The 24,391-nt window shown below is 49.8% G+C and overlaps 1 protein-coding gene across 2 annotated transcripts in view; it reads right to left on the bottom strand.

The window, feature by feature from the left end:
- Positions 1-23,606, bottom strand: part of UPB1 (beta-ureidopropionase 1) — a 29,606-nt gene extending 6,000 nt beyond the window's left edge. For both annotated transcript variants that reach the window (XM_057305805.1, XM_026487878.4), the window contains exons 1-6: positions 23,382-23,606; positions 16,467-16,638; positions 14,389-14,476; positions 7,578-7,672; positions 5,091-5,252; positions 3,043-3,212 (exon numbers count right to left, since the gene is read on the bottom strand). In XM_057305805.1, coding sequence (XP_057161788.1) covers positions 3,043-3,212; positions 5,091-5,252; positions 7,578-7,672; positions 14,389-14,476; positions 16,467-16,638; positions 23,382-23,485 — 791 coding nt within the window. In that variant the 5' untranslated portion in view covers positions 23,486-23,606. The remainder of the gene's footprint in view (positions 1-3,042; positions 3,213-5,090; positions 5,253-7,577; positions 7,673-14,388; positions 14,477-16,466; positions 16,639-23,381) is intronic.
- Between the last annotated feature and the right edge of the window lie 785 nt (positions 23,607-24,391).

The raw sequence follows: 24,391 nt of genomic DNA, 5'->3' as shown, positions 1-24,391 counted from the left end.
GCTGACAAAACTTTTAAGAAAGGATTTTTATAGAAACACACCCGTAAAATGACATTTTCAGGAATTAAATAGACAGTTGCAGGGTGAGTGCCATAAAACATCTCTCTTGCAATTCTCCTGGGAGGGTACGTTGCATAGGACTCAAACCCACAGCTGGCAATAAAACTTAGGCTCTCCAAACAAGCAAGGGAAAGGAAGCTGGAGATTCGTGAGAGCCCAGCGTGTGCGGGAATCACGGAGAGTCCTCTGGGGCCACGGGGACAGCTGCTTTATTCCTAGTGTGGCTACACTAGCCCCTAAAAATAATTACAGTGGGAAGGAGACAAGCGTCGAAGGGATGGAACCACAACTGTCCTATGCACGCACATACGTGGCCCAAATCTTCAATCACATGGGCTGCGTGGCACCGTCGGGATGACTCAGTTCATCAAAACACACATCAAGTCTACTGTGTGCTTAGATTTGTGGGACCCCAAAATGAGTGAGGACACCCCATGATCCCACACAGCATGTGGGAATCGGGGGGACAGGACATGCCAGAGAAGGGAGGGACGGTTCCAGAAGCCATTGCTTGTGTGCAGCTGGTGGGGATTTGCCCGGCCTTGTGCTGAAAAACACTCACCATCAATTCCATAAATAATCATTTATCATTTTAAGAAAATCACCCAGCATCCCACCATCCTAATAAACCATCTGTTGTCATTTTTCCACACTCCACATCCATCCTTGGCAAAAGATGTTTACAGAGCTCTGACCACAGCCTGGAAACATCTTTCTTTGCTCACAGGCTTTTGTCATGAGGCTGCATTATCTTCACAATGACTTTTGAGGGGCTGTGCGCTAACACGGAAGAGATGGGCTGAAATTTACCTAACCCTGACATTTCTCCCGCCTTTAGCTCTTTTATTATTATAAATAAAGCTGCCAGAAATATCTTCATGCATACAGCCTTTTCCTCCTCTTTTGGATACTCTGTCAGGTAAACTTTTAGGAGTATAATTATCGGGCCAAAGGGTGTGAACATTTTGGGAGCTCATGAAACACACCGCTTTCCAAAGGACCTGTTCTCGTTCTAACTGCCGGCCTCACCACACCCTTGAAAGGCACGAGTTGTATGATTGTTGTTTGAGGAAGGAAAATCAATAATTTCTAATAAGCCTAATAGGCTGCTGAAGACGCAAGCAGTTATGTGCATATTACATTGGGGTGCTTCTATTTGCTTAATTGGGGCTAATGAAAGCCTGGCAGAATAAGGTCAGGAAGGCGGCCGTCTGAGTCTGAGTCCACAGCTTTGCCCGCCCTGGCGCAAGAGCCAGCTCAGCAGAGATGCTCAACGTACTGGCTTCAGGTTCCTTGAGGGACCCCTGCAGGTAGATGGCGCTTGCTGAATGTCTCACACATGGCCTGCAGGACGAGGCTGCTCCAGGGGGCTGGACGACCAGTAAGTACCCTACATCACAACTGCCTTTGGACTCCGTCATAGGAACCACACGGCCATGAGGATCCAGGGAGAGTCTTCAGGGGATGTCGAAGATGAGATTTTCCCCCTTCTGCCCAGGAGTGTCCCTCCCGGACGCAGACAGAACTTCGGGTGCACACAGGGGGCAGCTGACCTGAGGTAGCCCACTAGGTTTGCATTCTGGCTCATCGAGGGACCTGCTGTGCAAATCAGAATGCTGTGGGGATGGGGCGCCTGGGTGGCGTGGTCGTTAAGCGTCTGCCTTCAGCCCAGGGCGTGATCCTGGCGTTCTGGGATCGAGCCCCACGTCAGGCTCCTCCGCTGGGAGCCTGCTTCTTCTTCTCCCACTCCCCCTGCTTGTGTTCCCTCTCTCTCTGAATGTCTCTGTCTCTCTGTCAAATAAATAAATAAAATCTTAAAAAAAAAAAAAAGAATGCTGTGGGGATGTCGCTCTTGAGAAGGGGCACCGCGCTTAGAAGAAAAGGTAAAGTAAATGTCACATTCTGACCTTCAGAAGAAATTAGCCTGAAATTTAGTCAAGAGAGAAGAGTGACAGGTGTAGGCTGGCAGGGAATTCAAAGCTGCTCACCCGAACTGTCCCAGCAGCTCCCCACAGAGGGACCGGGGACCCTCCCCCCACACCAGTGTCCCACTGCTAGGGCACTGGCAACCAGGACAACGAGGGTGAAAGCCAGCACCTCCTCATCCAGGAATCCTGCCTTGGAGGAAGTGAGTTGGGGAGAAAGATATTTGCACATAAATTCCTAGAGCTCTGGTACTTGTTAATGATGCAAAACTGGAAACCACCCAAATACTCAGCCGTTGGGGAAGAGAGAAGCAGCGGAAGCGCAGTCATGCTGGGTCATCTTAGCTCACCCGCCATTATTAAATGAAGGGCCCCAGGGGTCTCATGCAGGAGCCCAGGGACTGCCAGGGCCCGCCCCCCACTGCCTTCATCAGAAGAGATTTATCTGTTCTGGGACGAGGCTAACATCTAAATGCATGTTAGGTGTTAGAAGAAACACTTTGCTGGTTAAAAACAAATTTCAGAGCCACTTGGCTGATCTTTTAAGGACCCTCTCGGCTTTGATTCTCTCATTGGCTCCTTCCCTCGTCCATGTGCTGCATGTCGCAGACAAGAGGCTTGGGAATCCACAGTCCTCTCCCCGCCCCTCCCCCCCACCTTCAGGGCCATGACAGGGAAGGGGGCTAATGGTAGCCAGGCACCTACTATGCTCTGGACACTTTAGAAGAGGACCTTTTTGGAATCCTGACAATTATGGCGTGAGTAGAGGGGGACTGTTATCATCTCAGTGTTCAGAATAATAGCAAAGGAACACTATTTTACAGCAAAGCAGCTCTTGGGGGGCGGATCTTAACTGATCTTGACTGTTGAGGTTTTGTTTTTTCACAGAAAAGTTGGTGAAATAGACAACATGCAATCGCATGGTTTGTTAGACAACCTGGTGGCCTCGCCTGCCTGCTACAGCTTACCAAACCCACCTCCGAACCCTGCTTGCTAGGCCATGCGCCGAAGATAGCGAGGTCCCAGGAACCCTCCCAGATCCTACTGGCTGAGAGACCTGAGTGCTCCGATGGTGGCTGAGGGGTTGAAGATGATCTCAGCCCCGTTGATGCTGTACATGAGCCAGTTGAGAGGATGGTGGCGCCCGTAGCAGATGTTCACCGCAATCCTCCCGAACTGAGTCTGGAACACGGGGTGTCCGAGGTTTCCCTCCATGTAGTAGGTTGACTGAAAAACAAAGGGCCATGTATGGCCTCCGAGCTGTACAATTTCTCTTTCCTTAGACCTGACAGAAACAAGAAAATATTGCCAGGATGCCAAAAGTAACACTCTTGGCTGTGACTCTAAGTTCCAAAATTTCAGTATACTAAAAAAAAAAAAGAAAAGAAAAACCAAAGAAACCAGACACAACAACTACAAGCCAACAATTGGGAAATCACCATGGCTTAAGATTTTTCCCACAATTTCTTTTGTGGCATGTCCAAAAAATCCCCGAAGCAACTTCCCACAGTTTTTTAAGGATAAACTTTGGTTAGGTTTCAGTCATGGTACAGCTAATGGTCAAGGTTTGGTCAGTGTTGTCTTCAGCAACCACATGCTCCTATGAAGAATGTCAGAGCTGAAAAGACTAGAAACTCATCCAGACCAATCCCCGCCTGTTGGGGGAGAACACCACAGCCTCGGTGGCCATGTGACTTGTCCAGCTGATGAAGGCCAATGAGACTAGAGCTCACACCCTGAAAGTGCTCTCTTCCACAGAGCTCTCTGCCCGGGACTAGGGACGTCCTGCCGTGTCTGCCTCTCTGCCTGCGCCCATGGGGTGCTGGCCCTGGGGCATTTTCACAGATGGCACTGTGGAGAGGCTAGAGGCCTCATTGGTGTCCCAAACAGATCTGCTCCCAGAACGTTTTGCCTCTTCCCATTAGTTTCAAAATGTGTTAGGGTCAGGCAGCAACCAGGATGTGTACATGTGGTGGACAAAGTAGATCCTGGTGTGTTCAGACAAGCCCTTCACTATCTGCTGGGAGCTAAAGATTAATCCCAGGGTAAACAGGTGATGAGCACATCTTCCCACCCCCACCTCCAGCTGTCACTGAGAGACACCAGGGGTTTTTTTCTCCCTAGGGAACGTCATCTAGCTCCGTAGATCCTTCCTTGTCCTTCTGACCAGCCTGAGAGTGTGGTTGGAACCCCCACAATCAGGGAGGGCAGCAAAGGACTGGGTCTATCACAGTCTGAACAACTGTATTTATTGCAGATCAAGTTCAGGTTGCATATCTTAGGTATCAGGTGGAGTCCACCCCTGTGCATCCAATCTACCCATGCACTGGCATTAACTAATCAGAATAGCTCTCCTCACTTACCCCTTGACCACGGGCACCAAGCTTTACCTAATACCATGTGCACACTCACGCACATTTACCTCCTGCTGTCCAACACACCAACACGGCTAAGGCCTCATGTGACTTATGAACAAGGACTCCCACTTCCCAAACGAGGGCTGGACTGTGACAGGTGAGGAGCTCAGAGCCTGCAAGGGACTGCGGCAATCATTTCACGTTTGTGCACTATTTACTGTGGTTTTAATCTATATACCACTTACCTCAGAGATGAATTTCAGAAAGCCAAGTCAGGTTATATTAAAAAAAGAAATATCCAGGGGCGCCTGGGTGGCTCACTAGTTAAGCATCTGCCTTCAGCTTAAGTCATGATCCCAGGGTTCTGGGATGGAGCCCCACATCCGGCTCCCTGCTCTGCGGGGAGCCTGCTTTTCCCTCTGCCTCTTCCCCTCCCCCTGCTCGTGCTCTCTCTCTTGCTCTCTCTTGCCCACTCTTTCTCTCAAATAAATAAATAAAATCTAAAAAAAAAAAAAAGAAGAAAGAAATATCTCTCTGTGCTTGGTGTTTGGGACTCCCCTGGGAGTCCCACCCAAATCCCATCTGTCCATGTGATGGCAGGACGCCCTGGGGCCCTACAGCCACACTGTGTTCCAGTGTTGTGCGATGGGACACGATCCAACGCAGGATTCCCTTCACAGAAAGATCCTCAGGCAGGTGCGGACAGAAGGGCCAGTAAGCTGAGTGGGTTTTCTTAGGGCCAGCTCACCTCATTGAAGTCACCCACTCTGGGGATGTGGTTTTTCCTGGTCTTTCCCAGGACTGCCCCAGAATTGGAGATCACCACAGCTGTATTCCACAAAACATCCCCATGCTCTCTGTCTCGTTCCAGGATGGGAGATACCACCACCATGTCATGCTTCTTTGCCAGCTGGAAAGATGAGGAACGTAGCAGAGACATACTGTTAAATCGACTCTCGTAGTTTTTTGTTTTTTTGGTTTTTTTTTGAAGAATTAAATGATCCCACTAAAGAATCAGCCTTGGTTCAGAGCTATCTATTTGTATTCGTTCTTTGGAAGACTGAAAGCCAAGAACTGTTGTTCTTGTGCCCTATTGGTGGAAATGTAAAATGGTACAGTGGCTGTGGAAAATAGTACGGCAGTTCTCAAAAAATTAAAAATAGAACTACCATATGATCTAGAAGTCCCACTTCTGGATATATATCTGAAAGAATATCTTGAAGAGATATTTGCCCCCCAATGATCCTAGCGGTACTCTTCATAAGAGCCAAAAAGTAGAAGCAACCCAAAAATTCACTGATGGATAAATGGATAAATCAAACGTGGTATGTCTGGGGTGTCTGGCTGGCTCAGTTAGTACAGCATGTGACTCTTGATCTCAGGGTCATGAGTTTGAGCCCCACGTTGGCTGCAGAGGTTACTTAAAAATAAAATCTTTAAAAAAAGGAAAAAGAAAATCTTTTAAAAATATGGTATATTCACACAATGGGATATTATTCAGCCTTAAAAAGGAAGGAAATCCTGTCATCACATGGATGACCTGTGATTAACGTGACACGATGAGCCCTGGAGACTTACGCTACATGAAGTAAGCCAGTCACAAAAAGACAAATACTGAATGAGTCCACTTACGTGAGGTATCTGGAGTAGTCAGATTCATAGAAACAGGAAGTAGGATATTGGCTGCCGGTAGCGGGGGGTAAATGGAGAGTTGTTTCACGGGTATAGAGTTTCAGATTTACGAGATGAAAAAGTTCTGGAGATCTGTTTCATAACAATGTGAACGTACTTAACACCCCTGAATGATACTCTTACAAATGGCTGAGATGGTAATTCTATGTGTTATTTACCACAATAAAAAAAATAAAAGGATATTTACCATACTTCTCATCATACCAACCAAGTCAAACCAAACTCTTTGCTGCCGAATTCCTTTTGTGTCAAATAAGAACGTTAAGGACCTGGTGACCTTCAGGATGAGCAGCCCCAGATGGTCATCTGTCCTCACTCTAACTAGCCTGTCACCAACTCTGGCCTTACCGATGGAGAAAGGCACAACGGGCAGAAGGTGATGCTCCAAGCCAGGTAAGGGCACCCACGGGTCCTGGGCCCCTCTCGATGTAGACAGGTGTCCTCTGGCACCAGTTCTCATCCCCACTCCCCCCTTCTTCTTCCTCTGGCCCTGGTTCAAGTGTGTCGTCTATAGTCACCACTTAACCAGTCCCCTCTCTTTTATCCACAGCTCAGAATCAACAACCTGGTGGATGACAGATTTTTTTCTGATAGTGTGAGAGCACTGATGTTTGGAATTGCGATCCAGTTTTGATAGAATCACTGTCATTACAGTTCTGCTCCAAAAAATCCCCTAAAAATATGTATAAAATCTGAAACGGGACATGGAGAAGTGAGAAAAGCGCTTTGATAAGAATAAGTCATCATTCGTAACCTCTTTGTTGTTATGGGTTGGTTTTTGTGTGTGTGTGAGAACTGCTTTATTAGGATATAATTCACATGGTGTAAAATTTATCCTTTTAAAGTGTGCTGTTCAGGTCACTGCTGATGGGCAAGGGGAGAAAAAATAAAGTGTGCTGTTGGGTGGTTTTCAGTACATCCATGGAGTTGCGCAACCATCACCACGACCTAATTTTAGAACATTTTCATCACTCCCAAATGGAAACCCCATACCCATTAGCAGTCACTCCCCATCCCTCTCCCCGCCCAGCCCCTAGCAACCACATCTTTCTGCTTCTATTCATTTGCCTACTCTGGACATTTCATATCAGTGGGGTCATACAACATTATAAGGGTTTAACAAAGAAAAATGAAGACTGATCTCTGTACTGATGAGACAGGCCACACAGAGAAGCCTACATAACGTAGGCAAACAGCATGGACAGTAGCAGAGGTCTGGACAAGGAATCGACCCCATCCCGGGTCCCCGAGGGCCACCTCTGCCACTTACTGACTGCAGAACCTACCACAGGAGGTTACCCCTCTTGGGCTGCCCCTCACCCGAAAAAGCCATTAAGGGCCCCCTTGGCTCTGAAATTCTACAACTTTAAGTGAAAGTACACTAAAAAAGGGGCAGCAAATGGTCTTATCTAATCTTATCTGGCAAAACAAGCACCAGATGGGTACATTTTCCATGGGGAAGGGCCACACCCAGAGCTGTGGTCATGCTCTGTGACCTGCAAAGGTTTGGCAGCTGCCCTCAGAGGAGGAGTCAACGTCCTACCTTCTGACAGAACCTGGTGGTGGGTCCATCCTCTGCGGACTCAGCAAATTCTGTCCAGGGAAGCCTCTCTCTCGTACAGAAGGCAAAGGGCATAGCTGTGAAGAGCAGAAAGTGAGGATCACATCCAATGCTCGTGGCCTCTGAGGGGCGCTCCTTGGCCCAACAGCTGAGGGTCTCCACAAGGTAACAAGGCTCCCGAGTGTCTCAGCTTGGTTTCCGAGTCCTGTGTCCCTGAATGTGGGTGCCGGGCAGACCCTAACCTTCTAGGCTTCCTAGCAAAACAAGGGGCTGGGCCAGATTTCTTTACTACAGTCTTAAAAACAATTGAATTTAGGGGCGCCTGGGTAGCGCAGTCGTTAAAGCGTCTGCCTTCGGCTCAGGGCGTGATCCTGGTGTTCCGGGATCGAGCCCGACATCAGGCTCCTCCACTGGGAGCCTGCTTCTTCCTCTCCCACTCCCCCTGCTTGTGTTCCCTCTCTCGCTGGCTGTCTCTCTCTGTCACATAAATAAATAAAATCTTTTAAACAAAAACAAACAAACAATTGAATTTAGGGAACAAACACTTCAGGGACTTGAATAGATATGTGCATAATCATTTCATAGCAGCATTATTCACAACAGCTGAAAGATGGAAGTAACCCAAGTGTCCATTGATGGATGAATGGATAAACCAAATGTGGTTTGTAGCCATACAATGGAATCTTATTCAGTCTTAAAAAGCAGGAACTTCTGACACATGCCATAATATGGGTGAGGCTCAAAGACATTATGCTAAGTGAAACATTGGTCATAAAAGGACAAATGCTATAGGATTCCACTTATATCGGGGTACTTAGGATAGCCAGATTCATAGAGTCAGAAATTAGAATGGTGGTAGCCAGGGGCTGGGTGGGAGTTGGGAAGAGGAAAAAATTCTGGAGATGGATGATGGTGATGGTTGCACAACAGTGTGAACGTACAAAAATGACTAAAATGGTAAAGTTGATCCTACGTATATTTTACTCTAGATCCCAAACTGCTGGCCAATCTGTGGGTTGGTGGAAGCACAGCCAAGACTCCCTGGGGAAGGTATCAGAGGGCCACTGAGGATGGCACTGGGGACCCTGGGAACGTCACCATAGAAATGTTCCTCCTCACGGGATAGAGAGGATTCTTCAGGAACAAGAAAAGCCACTCACTTAATGAACTCCCACAAGAAGTCTGGGAACCACTGGATGATGGACTGAATGCTCCCCACGGATAAATGCATTATTCCCATGTTCTCTGGCTAGATGCCATCGGGGGCTAATTAAATAAAAAATTTCATGAAATTCATAAACTGATTTCTGTTTGCTTTTTATTTTTCAAACAGCAGGTACCTACATACATAGTAACAATTCACAGAACGCTACACATACTGGGCTCAAAATGATGCTTGCCTTTGTGGGGGAGGGTGCAGGCTGCAATGGGGGTGAGTACAGGGATTTTGGGCTACGCGTGTTCCATTGCTCCCCAGCCTCAGCCATACTCTTTAGTGTCCGCCCGTCTGATGGTGTGAGCTGGCATAGCACCACGATTAAAAATGTATTTCCCCTATCACCTGTGGGTGGAGCACCTTGCCACATGGTCACTGGCCTTTCTGGGTTCATCCTCCAGGCAGTCTTGTTCCTACTCTTTGCCCATTTCCTAATGGGCTGTTTGCCTTTTTCTTCTTGCTTTGGAGTACTGAATTCTTTGTTTGGACCAATTCCGTATACTCTTTAGACCTTCCTCCTTCCAATAACCCAAGTCCATTTCTTTCAGGGAGATTAGCCTAATGGAAGTTTCCAGATGTTTGCTATGGTTCACGTTGCTCTGAACTGACTAGCCTGCAGGGAGGGTATTCAGGAAGCAGTGTGATGTGAATGCCAAGTGCCTTAAGGGGTCACAGCACGGGCGGGCGGCCTATTTGGGGCTACTAATTGTAGTCAACCTTTCCCAAACGTGGGCCATGGGCCCAGTAATACGCAGCTGGTCCCCATATCCTTGTGAAGTAGGGGAGCCTCTCCTCATTTCACAGAGAAGGAAGAGAAAGAAGCATCAGTCTTCCAATTCCTTTCAGTCGTAGGATCACTGGTCCTAAGACAGTACCAGTGTGAAGAGGCTACCAAGGGCACCACCACCATCTTGGCCACCCAGGATCTGCCAGCAACAGCCCCAGGGGCCTTGGCATCAGGCTCAAGACTCCCCAGGCTTGCCTACAGGAAAGAGGGATAAACTATTTTAAGGAAGCCAACAAAAAAAGCCGTTAATGACAAAAAAGATCCTTAATGACCATTTATTCTCAGCTTTCAGCACATTAGGAGAGACTCAAATACCCCAAGAGAATAAAACCTCCCTTTCTGACTTCATTTCAGGTTGCTAAGCTCTCCAGATTTCTCCATTTCCATTTTAATGGCTTCTTTTCCTGTTTACACAACCTCTGTAAACAAATTTTCCGAAGAGGAATGTGGAATGGAGGTTGGGGGGAGGCTGGCTGCAAAGTCCAACTACAGCTTTCAGATTAGAGAAGAGGGTTCCTTATTTATTGAACCAACACTCCCATGAGTCAGGCTCTAAATTTAGACCTGGCCCTGCCCTCAGGAGCTGCCAGCCTAGACGGGGAATGGAATTATAACCTTGTGTGGCTGCACGATTTCACAGAGTGCTCAGTTCTATGCAGGTGAGTTCCCAGGGTCCCCCAAAGAAGGGGGTGTCTGTGCTAGGCCTTGATGGATGAGTGGGAGTTTTCCAGATCCAAGAAAAAGAAGAAGTTGGTTAAACCATCCAGGAAACATTTTGTCTGTCATGTAGCAGGGATTGTTCATTAAAGATAAAACATTTAAAGATAAAACTGAGCCTGGGTGCCTCAGTCAGTCAAGCATCTGGCTCTTGATTTTGGCTCACGTCATGATCTCAGGGTCATGGGATTGCACCCTATGTCGGGCTCCCTGCTCAGCAGGGAGTTTGCTTGAGATCTCTCTCTCCATCTCCCTCCACCCCTCCCCCACTGACTTGCACTCGCTCTCTCTGTCTAAAATAAATAAATAAATCTTTTTTTTTTTTTAAAGATAAAACAGGGGTTGGGGAATGGATAAACAAACTGTGGTCTATCCATACAGTGGAATATTATGCAGCCATAAAAAGGAAGGGCATTCTGACATGTGCCACAACATGGACAGACCTTGAAAACATTATTCTAAAGTGAAATAAGCCAGTCACAAAAGGACAAATATTGTATGATTCCACTTACATGAGGTCCCTAGAGTAATCAAATTCACAGAGACAGAATGTAGAACAGAGGTTATCAGAGGTGCAGGAGGGAGGGGTATTGTTAAATTAGTACAGAGTTTTTGTTGGAGATGTTGAAAATGTTTTGGGTATAGACCGTGGTGACAGTTACACGACTTTGAATGGTTTAATGTCACTGAATTGTACACTTGCCAATGGTTAAAGTGATGAATATTATGTTATATATATTTTACCACGATTAAATATTTTTAACTTTAAAAAAATAGGAATGATAATTAGAATGGGAAAAATAAACTAACACCACGCAGACAATGACCTCATGGAGTTTATGGTCTAATGGAAGAGGCAGACAAATCAAAAGTGTTGCCCAAATGAGTGGAAGTATAAGTAACCAGGAACGTGGAAAACGAGATGAACGTCTGCGTACAGATGGCAGACTGGATGCACACCTTTGCTCTTTTCTGCGACCGCACCAAATGACAGCAAAGGGATTTTTATGCAAAGGGACAAACCCACGAGGATGAAACACTGAGAGAAGGGCAAGAGCAACAAAACACGGGAAGCTGGAGAGCCGAGGGATGAAGGTAGATATTGTAATAGACCCAGAAAATTCAGGCTCCCAGCAGTCAAGGAAGCCAGGAAACACTCTGCTCTCCACCATATACCCTTGGAAAGTTTAGGAGTCAGGGGCACCACCAGGCTCTGAAGGTAGGGAAGCAGGGAGGAGTGACAAACAAAAATTGGTCAAAAGTCTGCTTAAGAAGCAGGCGGAAGCCCAGATCCCTCCTACACTGCACAAGGCTAGCATGAGTCCCTCCCACCCCAGCAGAAGGCTAGACACTCATTCTCTGGAGGTGCTTAAGCAGAAGGCCTCTGGCCTTGGGGAAGCCCAGGGTAGATGAAGACGAGTAGAGTGTCAAAAATAGAGGGATTCAATAAACACTGGCACACTGGACCCCTATCCTCTTTCTTTTCTTGGCAGGAGGTAAGAAGAGTCTTCTCTGGGGACTATGACCAGCCTGAAAACACTACTATGAAGGATTAGCTAACAAACAGCTAAACCAAGTCGTCCTATCACGAAGCTCAGTGGGAAGGAGCTCTTCCCACAAACAGAGCTTGCAATCAGCTTTTTAACCCCCAATTCTTAAAATATAAGCAGTTGGGGGGAAAAGACCAATTTGGAGTAAGTAGGAAACATGCAAGGAGAAAAAAATGCTACCTAACGTCCTCAGAGACAAGAGAAAGTACTGCGATTATAAAATAAGAACAGGATGTCATAAAACAGGAAATCTCAGACCAAAAGAACTCTTGTAAATTCAAAATATGACAGCAGAAACAAAAGACTGAATAAAAGGCTGAATGGCAAATTAAGATACAATCTACCAGAAAACTGAGCAAAAAGGCAAAGATGAAAAATAGGAGGAAATACTTCAGAAAATTAGAGATCTAGTTAACGGTTCTAACATCCTAATAGTAAGAGGATCAGGAAGAGAGGAAAGAAAAAAGAGGGCAGAAAATCACTAATGAACAGTAGATCTGAAGGACCGAGATTTCTAGCCTGGAGGAACCCATGAGTTCCTAGAATAATGGATTAAAATAGATACACACATACTTTGTACTGTCTCCCCATTCCCCACAAGAAGCACCCTAAGGGCAGAGGTGTCTGTCTTTTTGGCTTGCTGCTGTATCTCAAGTAACTATGGTGGCACCCAGCATATAGTAGGTGCTTAATAAATATTTGATGACTTAATGAAAAAAAAGTAAAATAGATACACACAATGGCATCTCACCATGAAACTTTAAAGCATTAGAGAAGAGAAAATTCTACAACCTTCTAGAGAAAAATAAACAGATCATATGCAATGGGTAATTAGTCAAAATGGCTTTCGACTAGTCAACAACACCCAAAGCCAGAAGACATTGGAGCACTGTGTTCAAACTGTCAAAGGAAAATTATTTCTAACCTAGAATTTGATACCCAACCAAACTATCAACCTGGTTGCAGGAGGAACATATTTTCAGATATGCAAGGTCTCAAAAAGGTTACCTCCTATGTGTTCTTTCTCAGAAAACTATTCAACCAAAAAGAGGGAAGAAAGCAAGAAAGAGGAAGATGTGGGATAGGAGAAACACAAGAGCAAGATAAAGGAACTCCCCAGCATGATGGTGAAGAGAAATCCCAGGATGACAGCTGTGCAGCCAGCAGAGAGGGCAACTAATTCAGACCAGAGCAGAGTCAGAAGGCTCCGGGGACAATTCCTTTAAGGAGATGGAACCAAGTAGGGGATATGGGGAAATAGGTGATGGGGATTAAGAAGTGCACTTGCTGTGATGGGCATCGGGTGATATACGGAACTGCTGAATCACTCACTATATTGTGCACCTGAGATGAACGTAACATTGCATGTTAACTAACTGGAATTAAAACGAAAACTTAAAATTAAAGAAAAAAAGGAGATGGAACCAACAAACAGCTTCACAAGTCTAAACCTCTCAAAAGGATTTAGGAAGCTGGAAGTAGTTTGGGGTCGAATTTGGGGTAGGTGTGCAGAAAACAAAGCAAATTCTGGGGAAAACAAAGTGATTCAGGAAAAGAAATCTAAATCTACAAAATGTCTTGGCAGAGAATGGATGGAAGATAGGAAGGGTATGTGTGAGTAGAGCGGACAGAGGAGGCAAGGGACTAATGCCGTCTTCTTCCACAGTGGGAAGTTAGTAGTGCGAACCTGAAAAATCAGGAAGTAGCAACACAAAGGTAGATTTCCAAAGAACCAGCAAAGAGTAGAAAGTGGTTGCCTCCGGGGAGGACAGCTAGTTTTTGGTAACAGAACTTGCAGACCATGCCATTTGACTCCCAACCATGAGCATGTATAACTTTGACAAAAATAAAATAAAGGCATATGGTACCAGGGGTATATTACGGGGATGTAACTTTAGATAGGGAGGTGGGCTCTGAGTTTCTGGGCTCTGAAGGTTGGACAGGGTCTAAAAGGCAAGGAGAGGGGGAGGGGATGGCGAGGGGGATGAGGGCCAGGCAGGCGGAGGGAGCAGCTGCTGCAGTGGCCTGGGTGGAGGGAGAGGGGGCCGTAGGGGAGTGCAGGATCAGGGAGGTCAGGGCAGAGCCCAGCAGAGGTGAGGCCGCAGAGATGGGGGAAGGAACAGACTAAGCAGTACAGAGTTGAGTTTTGTCAAGATCTTTCCTACAAGGTGTGAACAGCCAGTTAGAAGGGGCCAAAGTGGAGAGCTCCGGGAGACCAGCTAGAAGCAATTACAGAAGCCAAGGTGTGAGCTGATGGCTCGTCGGGCCAGGGCAGTGGTGAGAAGGTGGAGAGGAACGACTGAATGGGTTCAGGACAACTTGGGAGGAAGAACTGGCAGGACCAGACAACAGACTGGGGTGCATGGAGGCCAGGATGCCTGGCTTTCTAGTGTTGACAGAAGAACCTTTCTATAGATGAGAGAAGAAGAGATTTTAAAAAAATTGAGTGGTCCTCTTGGTGACACGGAGATCACACACTTTTGTCTGAAGGCAGCAGAGAAAGCAACCCCAGCAGAGACTTACTCCACGCTTCCTGGAAACAGACGACGTTCACTCCGCACACTGCGGCCACCTCTACGATGGCTTCTATGCGTCTGTGAAGAGCGGTGACCTGGCGATTCAGAAAGCAAGGATTAGAACCTATGCTCTTCTGTCGGTTGAGACCATTTGCAGAGCTCATCCCCACGAACGCGGAACAACCCCCCGCCTAGTCAGCTGCAAGAGGATGAGGAGGGTGGGGAGGTTCTGATCTATCCTACTTGCATTAAGTCCAAAATCTGCAGTAAAAGGTGGGAGTGCATGGGGCGCCTGGGTAGCTCAGTCGATGGAGTGTCTGACTCTTGATTTTGGCTCTGGTCATGATTTCAGAGTTGTGGGATCCAGCCCCGTGTCAGGCTCCGCACTCAGTGGGGAGTTTGCTTGAGAGTTTCTCCCTCTGCCCTCTCACCCCCTTGCTCTAAATAAACAAATAAATAAATAAAAGGTGGAGGTGCAGAGGCTCTAGGGTCCCACACACTCAATGCTGCCTTTCAGAGCCTCAGTTTCTTCACCTGGAGAATGGGGAGAACCCCATCTGCCCTGAGGGCTTGTTCAGTGGAGTGCAAAGCTTATCTGCTATTTACTGCCAGAGGGTCCCACACACAGGGCACACCTTGGTCATCCCCTGGAATAACTGCTCCTTTCACCTCGGGACATAGTCCACCTTCTACCACCCTGCACTCAAGGCTCTGGCACGACTTGTCCTGCCACTTCCATTTTCCTGTGTGTATCTTATCATCGAATGAATGGATCCCATTTTCCAGGTGTATCCTCCTTCAGGAATGTACTTCCCCACTCCACCCAACCTTCCCTGGATGTGTTATTTATGTCATGCGTCACCCACAGAGGAGTGAACCTCCCAGCAAAGGGCTGAGCATCAGGGGTGCCACAGCACTCCCCGGTAGGTCCCTATGGTGGCACTGTTCCCATTGTGCTCTTGTGTTCCTCCACTGTCTGTCACTCCCATCACCCCACGAGCTCCTTAGGGGCAGGAGGAAAGTGTCTTCATCTTCTCAGTGTCCTCAGCACCATGCCTGGCTCCCAGGAGATGTCTGGAAGTGTTTGTTAGAGAAAGACCAGACGACAGGCTGAAAACCCAGAGAGCACCAACTCTTCACGATGCGGTCTCTCCCCTGTGACACTGCACAGCAAGGCTCCCTGGATATTTGCTAGGTGCTGACAGGGTGCAGAATGTGCTCCTAGGTGCCGTGGGGGGGGAGAACAGCGTCCCTGCCCTTGACAGTCTGAGATGGTTACGGAAACGTATTCACAATTAATCCAGAGACAAAAAGTGACCTGAGAACCAGAAATCTTTTAATCCAGCAAAAGCAGAAGGACCGAAGTGAAAGATGCTGCAGAACTTGACCTGGAGTCCAACTGACCTTTTCTCGAGAACCCCTAGGAGTTCTGAGGCACGCTGTATCCCCAGGAAACCTCTGCAGAGAAAGCCTTAGAAGTCTGAACAGCTGGAAGAACGCTGTGAAGAAGTGTAGACAACAGATCTCCTGTGTCTGTGACAACATATTTCTTTAGGGACATACAAGATGCTGTCACATTTTTATTAACCATAAGGTCATAAGGAAATGCGTATCATATTGCCGCCACCCCGAGGCACCATCAGCTGACAGACATCTGGGTTTGGTGAGTCCCCACCCTCGGGATCACGGATGGACAGACAGGTCCTGACTGGTGTGTGCTGGCAGGTACCCTTCTGGCGAAAGAGTGAGAGGCAGAGTTCCGGAAAAAGCATGAGCCAGACAAAGGGCACCCTCCCAACTGATCAACGGAACTTCAGATATTCACAAGAGAGGACGTGGAAGGGAAGGTGGAAAACACAGCGAGGAGCGAGAGGCAGGCAAAGAGAGGGTAGGAGCCAGAAGAGAAAGACAAGCCAGAGATGCGGGCTACAGGGAAGAGGGGTGGCCAGGGCAGAGGCACCTAGGTGACCACTCATGGCACCTATGGCTCTGCAGTGAGCAGCCACCCAGGGACTGTGGACGTGTGGAAAACACAGAGCCGGCCAGCAGCTCCGTTTATATATTTATAGTCAAAAGAGGCAGCACCTGTTTGGCCACAGGGGCATCTGCAGGCAGGGGGGTTCTGTTCTGAACAAGTCCCACACGCACGGTCCGAGGTGCCCTCAGCTGCTCCTCCGCGGCCTCAAAGGCATATCCCTGCAGCTCGAAGTCCCCTTTGGAGGCAGCTTCAAAAGCCCTGCCGGGCAGCTCAAGCTTCCTAAATGGGCAGGAAAGATGGAAAACGGTTTGCATGAGGTCTGCTGGATTGCAAATTCCCCTCTAACCCCCCTGTAGTCCCCTATCAGGTAGAGAGGAGGCGGGGGCATCTGGCGAGGAGGCACATGTGGCAACCCAGTGCCAGGGCCCACTTGTGGGAAGCTGGAGCGGGGGCCAGGAGGAGGGAGGGCCCTGCCTGGTGGAGAATGGGCACTACACCAAGTGTGGACTTCACCAGGGAGGCGCCGTGCAGGCCTGTCAAAGCCGAGGAGCAGGGCGGGGGGCTGCAGGGTGACTGGTCAAGAGCTTGATGTTTCAGAGCTGCTGACCTCAGGGTGGAGATTAAAGTCTCAGCAGTCAGCACAGAAGAGAAGCAATGGATTTCCACAAATGTTTGTGGACTAGAATCAGAGGGCTCTGCTGAGCCTGGGGGATGGGCATGCTGTGATAAGACAGAGTGACTGCTGAGAACGGGGCTTAGGAGATGGCTGGGTGGAAGGGCCGGGTCTGATAGCATGAAGGGCACCCTGTGACCACTCGCCACTAAGGGTTACAGGTCTCCGGTGAGTCCCTCCCCCCCACCCTGTTCTGCTGCTGCTCCCGCCAGGGGCAGTCCCATGCCCGGTGCGGGGGAGGGGGGATCTGGTGGGACCCAGGTGTCCAGACCAAAGGCGCAGGCACTCATTCTGGGTTGTGGTTCATTAATAAAAGCAAATGGATTATTTATAAAACCTTCCACCTAAGTGACCACCGGCCAAACGGCAAACACCTCCTGATGCTGGTTGGATGCCGTGTGCTGAGGCAAACCCTGCAGGTGCACGGGACATGGCCTCTGGCCAGGAAGGCCTTACCATCTAGGGGCGAGATGGTTATGAAATACTCAGAGAACACATCAAAAAATAACCTGACAGCCATTATCTAATAATAATATTTCTCTCCTACTTTAAATCACTTTCTTAAAGACGTTTCTTTCAAAATCACAGCCCTGTCAGCCCAAGCCCCCTGTTGCCGCCCCCTGCCAGGCGGTTTCCATGTGACGGCCCTGACAGCTCCAAGTTGGGTTCCACCCCTGACAATCAGCTTGCTTTTCAACTAGTCAGGGTTCCGTTCACTTTAGCAGGTTAGAAATAGCAGCAGTGCCCACACCGTGCCTCCCCTTGCCGTGATTGCCTCAGACACAGTCCTCCAGCCCTCAAGCAGAAGGCTCCCCCTGCTACAGACCTCAGCCCCAGGACAAGTCACCATGGAGGGCAGGAGAAAAAGGAGAACGGCTCTGTGTGTCCGTTTCCCCTCAGGTCCTTGGGCGGGGGAGCAGGACTGTCCTTTGGCAGACATCTTGGCAGTCTGTCCTCCACCTGGGTCTCATTCCAGGAAGAGACCAGATGGAAGAGATCTTGTCTCACCTTTGCAAGCACACCTGTAGCTGTCACCTGGATGACAGATGTCCCTCAGCCCCTGGCTGTCTTTCCTTTTCCAATGCCCACAGCTGTTCGCTCTCCCTATCTTTCCACCTCCATGAGCCCCGTTATTCTGTGACATGGGGCCTCCCTGCCTTGTCACTGTGTTGAGTCCTGCCTCCATCCCTCCCCCACCCAGCTCCCTGTGGACCCTCATTCTCCTAGGCCTGAGATGGCGCAGGCCAGGCTGCTCCATCCTCACACAGACAGAGCCACCCTCAGGTTCTCTAGTCACCTCCACCTTCCTGTTATCCAAATGGTCCATCACCATGTCCTGCCCCGCTTAGGTTTGGAGAACCCAACAGCCCTCGAGCCCCAGTCCATAAACAAGTGCTGTGCCCACCAAAGGCTTGGCACAGGGATGAGGTGGGCCATAGACCGGCTATGGCCTGGCAGGGGGGTGAGGCAGAGACCACTAGATGAACCACAACCTCAGAAGGAAACCCTCCCTAGGTCCCTATAGTCGGCCTTGTGCCCTACTGTCCCTTACCCTGATTCCAAGGCCCCTCATGGCCTCACCTTTAATGTCAAGGAGGAAAGCCCATCACTTCCTGCTCTGGCCCCAACACACCCTCCTGGGCCCCTCCCCTGGTCCCCACCTCCCCCACCAGGGTCAAGGCAGACCTCGCCTGAGGGAGCCCAGCTCCTGCCTCCTCTGCAACCTCTAGCTTCTAGAACTTCATCTTTCCCCTCTAATAGCTCTTTACCATCAGTGTTTTAAATAATTAAACTAGAGCCTTGCTACAAAAGAAACACATGCTTGTGGGAGAAAAAAATCAAACAGTGGAAAGGACATCAAACGAAAACTGAGTTCCCCTCTCCATCCTGCCCCTCAGTTCCAGTCCCGAATCTCAGAGACAACCCCTCTTAATAATGTTGTAGGTATTTCTCCAATATTTTCCTATATGTGTGTAAACCACATTCGTGTCCTGTATATTCTGCTCTTCCACTTGCATACTTAACAATATGCATAGCTTGGACATTTCTCCCTGTCTCCTACAGACCTACCACATCCACCATTAAAGCTATTTGAGGGGCACCTGGGTGGCTCAGTTGGTTAAGCTCCCGACTTCGGCTCAGGTCAGGATCTCAGGGTCCTGGGATTGAGCCCCACCTCAGGCTCTGTGCTCAGCAGGGAGTCTGCTTCTCCCTCTCCTTCTGCCCCGCCCCATGCTCTCTCTCTCAAAAAAAAAAAAAAAAAAAAAAAAAGCTATTTGAATCTCTCCCATTAAAAAAATAAATAACAGAGAGAAAAAAACAAAGGAAATACTCTCTGTGGGTCCCTCTTGTTACCTCACTTGCTCTCCTCACCTTCACTTTATAGGGAGCATTCCCCAAAGCCCTCGCCTCCCACACCTTCCCCAGCCCCCTGTTCTCTGGGGCCCACTCCCCCACTCTGAATTGCCACCAGCCTTCTGGTTGGCTTTAGCAGTGGGAGAGACTCACACTCCTGTCTTCACCCTTCTAGACCTCCCTATGCCCTCTGACACTCTGTCTCTATCCTGCTTGGTGTCCTTGATTCTGGCCCTACCTCCCCAATCCCTACTTCCTCACCTCTGGAGTACCATGCAAAGTCTCCACTTCCTCTGATTTTTTTTAACAGCAGGTTCTCCGGAATCCCTCCTTGGGCCTGTCGCACTCTGCACCTACTCTTCCGCCTGGAATGAGGACAATCCGAAGCCCAGCCTCCCCCAGTGAGGACCACCTCTGCACAGTCCCTGTAGTGGGTTGAACTGTGGCCCTCAAAAGATACATCCACAGCCTAACACCCAGAACCTGTGAATGAGACTTTATTTGGAAAAAGGACATTTGCAGATGTAATTAAAGATCTCAAGATACGATCACCCTGGATTATCCGGGCAAGCCCTAAATCCAGTGACCGGTATTCTTATAAGAGATGCCCAGAGGTGGGGCGCCTGGGTGGCTCAGTCGTTAAGCGTCTGCCTTCGGCTCAGGGTGTGATCCTAGGGTCCTGGGATCGAGCCCCACATCAGGCTCCTCTGCTATGAGCCTGCTTCTTCCTCTCCCACTCCCCCTGCTTGTGTTCCCTCTCTCACTGGCTGTCTCTCTCTCTGTCAAATAAATAAATAAATAAAATCCTAAAAAAAAAAGAGAGAGAGAGATGCCCAGAGGAGACACCAGGGGAAGAGGAGAAGGCCATGTGAAGACAGAGGCAGAGATTGGGGTGATGCTGCCACAAGATAAGGGAGGCCACAAGCCACCAGAAACAGAGAAGGCATGGAAGGACTCTCCCCCAGAGCCTTTGGAGAAGTGTGGCCCTGCTGACATCTTGGTTTTGTACTTCTGGTCTTCAGGACTGTGAGAATAAATTTCTTTTAAATGTTTAAGCCACCAGTGTGTGGTAATTTGTTCCAGCAGCCTAGGAAAGTGGACAGCATCCCCAATTCAACTGCTCAGACTTCTCCAAAGCTGCTCCTCCTCAGATGAATGAACCAGCCACCTGAGGGTCCAAGCCAGAAAGCAGCATGAGCTGCCTCCCCTGCTGCGCTGGCTATCCGCACCGCCTGCTGACCTCCCAAGACCTCTGGACCCGTCCTCCTCTTGGCCCCCAGGCACTCTGCTACTTTGGGCCTCCTCATCTCTCACCTGCTCTTTTCAAGTTCTTTACAGACTCCCACCACCATTAAGACAGGTCCCGCTGCCTCAGCATGGTGTGCAGAGCCCTGGGCCTACCATGGCTACTTTTGCCTCCTTCCCACAGCATTCTACACCTGCAGCCCCTGAATGAGCACGCTCCCTGGTGTCTGGGCCTTGACCTGGAGTACCTGAGCCCTTCCTGTCTCCAAACCAACTTCTCCACCTTCTTCAGAATACTGTCTAAGCACGGCGCCCCTGGGAAGCCTTTCTGAACCTCCCCCACCCTGTTCATGTATACTCTCTCCAGCTCTCCTTGCATCCTTCTCTTACCATGTAGGACAACCATCAAAAGGTGGAAAGCCCCTCCGGCTGGGGGGGACCCATGGCTTACTTATCCTTGTACTCCTAGTGCCCAGGACAAAAAGAAACATGCAATAAATGTTTGTTGAATGAATAAATGCTTCTTGGTTCTGGTTGTCTTAAAATTGAGAGTCCATGCTCTTTGAGGATTTTATCTGCCTGGCCCAGGCAAAAGCCCATTTAGCTCATTCACTTAACAAACATTTACTAAAGATAGTCTTTGTGCTTGGCACAGCAATTAACTGGGAAAGAAGGTGATCTTGCGTGGAACGCAGTCAGGAGTCCTGAGGAAGGGCTGAAGACTCGGGCTCCACCAGGCCCTCACAGAGGTGGCCATGTCAGTCAGGCTGTAAGGAGTGAGCAGGGGGTTAAGAGGGAGAAGACTTTTTAAATGACTAATGATTTTCCATCTTTAGTTCACAATCCTGTGCATGTCCAAATCCCACCCAAAAGCAAGGACTGAGCAAGTACAAAGGATAATACCCCAGAGGTAAAGCCTGAAAGGCCTCAGTGCTGACTGGAAGAGAACTTTTCATGAACAGTTTATTGTAAGCCAAGCCCTTTGATGAGGCCCAGTCATCACCGGCCAGTGGGTATTGGCTCTCATTTTACCACCCATTATAATTCCTCTCCACTCTGGCGAGATCCAAATGCCCACACAAGGTCTCTCTTGCAAGGCAGTCCTTATCCCAGTCTCTAGAATGTGCCCCAGCCAATCACCTATAGGAAAAACTTATTTCTCTCTTCCTCTCTCTGACACCACAGACTCTCTCCATCTCTGTTCCCAGAAGAACATACCCACCTCATCCTCAAAAAAACCCAAACAAAACCTATTCCCATCCTGAGACCCTTGCTTTAAGACACTTTCAACACCTTCAACTCTAAGAGGCTTCCTTCTTGACAGGTACGGTGGAAAGTAGTAGCCCAGCATGATTTCACTGGCGGGACCTTGAAGGTCATCCAGTCCCGGGTATCCCTCTTTGGGTATGAAGAGCCGTTTTCGACAGAGTTCTGTACCACTCCTACCCCCAAAGGCAGTTGTTCTACCTTCACCGTCCACTAGCTCTGCTCACTAGCAGATGGTAAAGTTCACTTTATGTTCTCTCAGATCTGAGATCTGGCCTCCCTGCAGTAACTCCACTGCAGCCAGTGGTTGGGAACCACTGATCCAATCAATACCCTTGAGTTTCAGGTTGATCAGGTTCCTGCCTCCAGGTCACTGCCACAAGGTCAGGAAGTGCACAGTCTGGGTTGGTGGGGGAGGGGGGAGCCCACCAATGGGCAAGGAAGTGGAAGGAGATTAAGTCAGGAGCTGCATGGGGTCAGAGTTTGGATTTCATTCTAAGAACCATGGGAATCCTTCACAGAGTTTCTTGTTTTTTTTAAAGATTCCATCCATTATTTGAGAGAGAGAGAGCGTGCACACACACAAGTGGGGGGGGGGAGCGGGGGGGAGGGCTGGGGAGGACCAGAGGGAGAGGGAGAAGCAGGCTCCCCGCTGAGCAGGAAGCCCGACAAAGTGGAGCTGGAGCCCAGGACCCCAGGATCATGAGCTGAGCCAAAGGCAGATGCTTAGCTGACTGAGCCACCCAGGTGTTCCTCCTTCACAGAGTTTTAAGCAAAGGAGCTACAAGATATGATTTACATCTCCAGTTGCTTGGAGAAAAGTGGATTGAAGAGAAACAAGAGTGAAAGTGTCTTCCAGCTTTGTATACCCAGCGTCCAGCGGTGCACTAAACTCAGAAAGTCCTAGTGATGCACATGACTGGCTGGGAGTGGAAAAAGTTTGCACTGACTGTGGTAACTAACTCCTGTGGCTTGCCAGTGGGAAAGGTTCCTACTCCAACCAGCTTCAGTCAGCCTCTACCTTCAACGATCTCCAGAGGCCCAGTAACTGCAGGAAGTAGGGGCTGGGCCTGGACAGTCAGGTGACTTGCTAGGGGCTCTGGCTGGAGGCACTGACCCAGACAGACACCCAGAACACAGGCCTGGCTCTAGGGTCCTGCTGGTCACTAGAAGTAGGTAAAGCGTACTGGGTGGCCACAGAGAAAGCCACAGAGTGTAAAAATCTGTCCTTCCCCCTCCAGGTTCTTTTCCCTTCCGAATTCTGGGCAACAAGGGGAGAACTGGCTTGTAAAGGTCACTCAGGGATTGTGCAACCCTTGAGGCCCAGAGCCATCACATCTAAATCTCCTAAGGCCTCTGCTCACCAACTCAGATTTTCATTGACCCCTCAGAACCCTTCAGATCCTGAAGCACTCTACTTGGTTCCCCAGACCCACACTCGCTGGCCCCAAGGTCTCCCCACCCCAGCCTCTGGGCCCCAGACCTGGTTTCCTTGCCATAGAGAATGCGTTTCACCTCCCGCAAGTCTGCGGGTGGCAGGTGCTTCTCCAAGCACTGCTCCAGCGACTCCCATTCAGGCCCCGCCATGGCTGGAGTCTGCAAGCGCGGATATGAGGCGCTGATGTCCAAACTAATACTGCCTACCCTTTGCCCCCAGAAAGAGGAGAGGGAGGAGCCGACGACCAGTTCCGCGCACGCGCTCTCCTCTCTACCCGAGCACTTTCGGCCCCTGGAGGGCTCACGTGAGGCACGCCCCCTCCTCGCGCCTCCACGGCGCTCAGCCAATCAGCGTCCCAGGGCTTCGCGGGTGGGACCGCCCCTTACCCTTCGCACCTCCCTCCGCACGCGCCAGGACACGCCCCTTCCACGAGCGGGACCGCCCCGGGCCCTCGCGCCTTGGCCGCACGCCCGGGGCTGCCGCTGCTCTCTACTTGCGGCCTTTGGAGGCCTCGCACGGGTACCCAGGAGCGTTCTGTTGACCTCTCACTCTCCCTCGCCGTCCGGTTCCTGGCCAGAGGTGTCCGGCTGGACCGAGAACGCGGAGAGGCGGTGGGGGAGCCCTGGGCGCGGCCTACGGGGGGCAGCGGAGCGGTCTGAGGTAAATGCCTGGCCCGCCCTGTCGGACCCTCGCCGCGCCCGTTCCCGCCGCAGCCGGTGGGCAGGGCCTGTCCCCGCCCGACCTCCGTCTCCGGTCGGCGGAACCGGGGCTGCCAGCCAGGCCGGCCCGCCGCACGGGACTGCGGAGGAAGGAAGGTACGGGACGAGTTTCAGTGTCCCAAGGGCGGTAACTGCACCACCGTTTTCCAGTGCCCCGTATTTGTGAGAATTTATGGCTCCCCCCGGCGCACTCCCCCCCAGCCCCCCAGGGTCAGGCTGGGAAGCCCTGGCCGCACGCGCCCACCCGGGGCTTCGGGGTCCGAGCCTGGCCAGCGCTGGCATAGCTTGAGCGAAGGGTCAGGTGATCCCATGCGCTTTCGTGGAGTGACTATGGCA

Source organism: Ursus arctos, unplaced genomic scaffold (genome assembly GCF_023065955.2).
Source record: "Ursus arctos isolate Adak ecotype North America unplaced genomic scaffold, UrsArc2.0 scaffold_34, whole genome shotgun sequence".
NCBI lineage: Eukaryota > Metazoa > Chordata > Mammalia > Carnivora > Ursidae > Ursus > Ursus arctos.
This window is presented reverse-complemented; position numbering and strand designations above follow the sequence as displayed.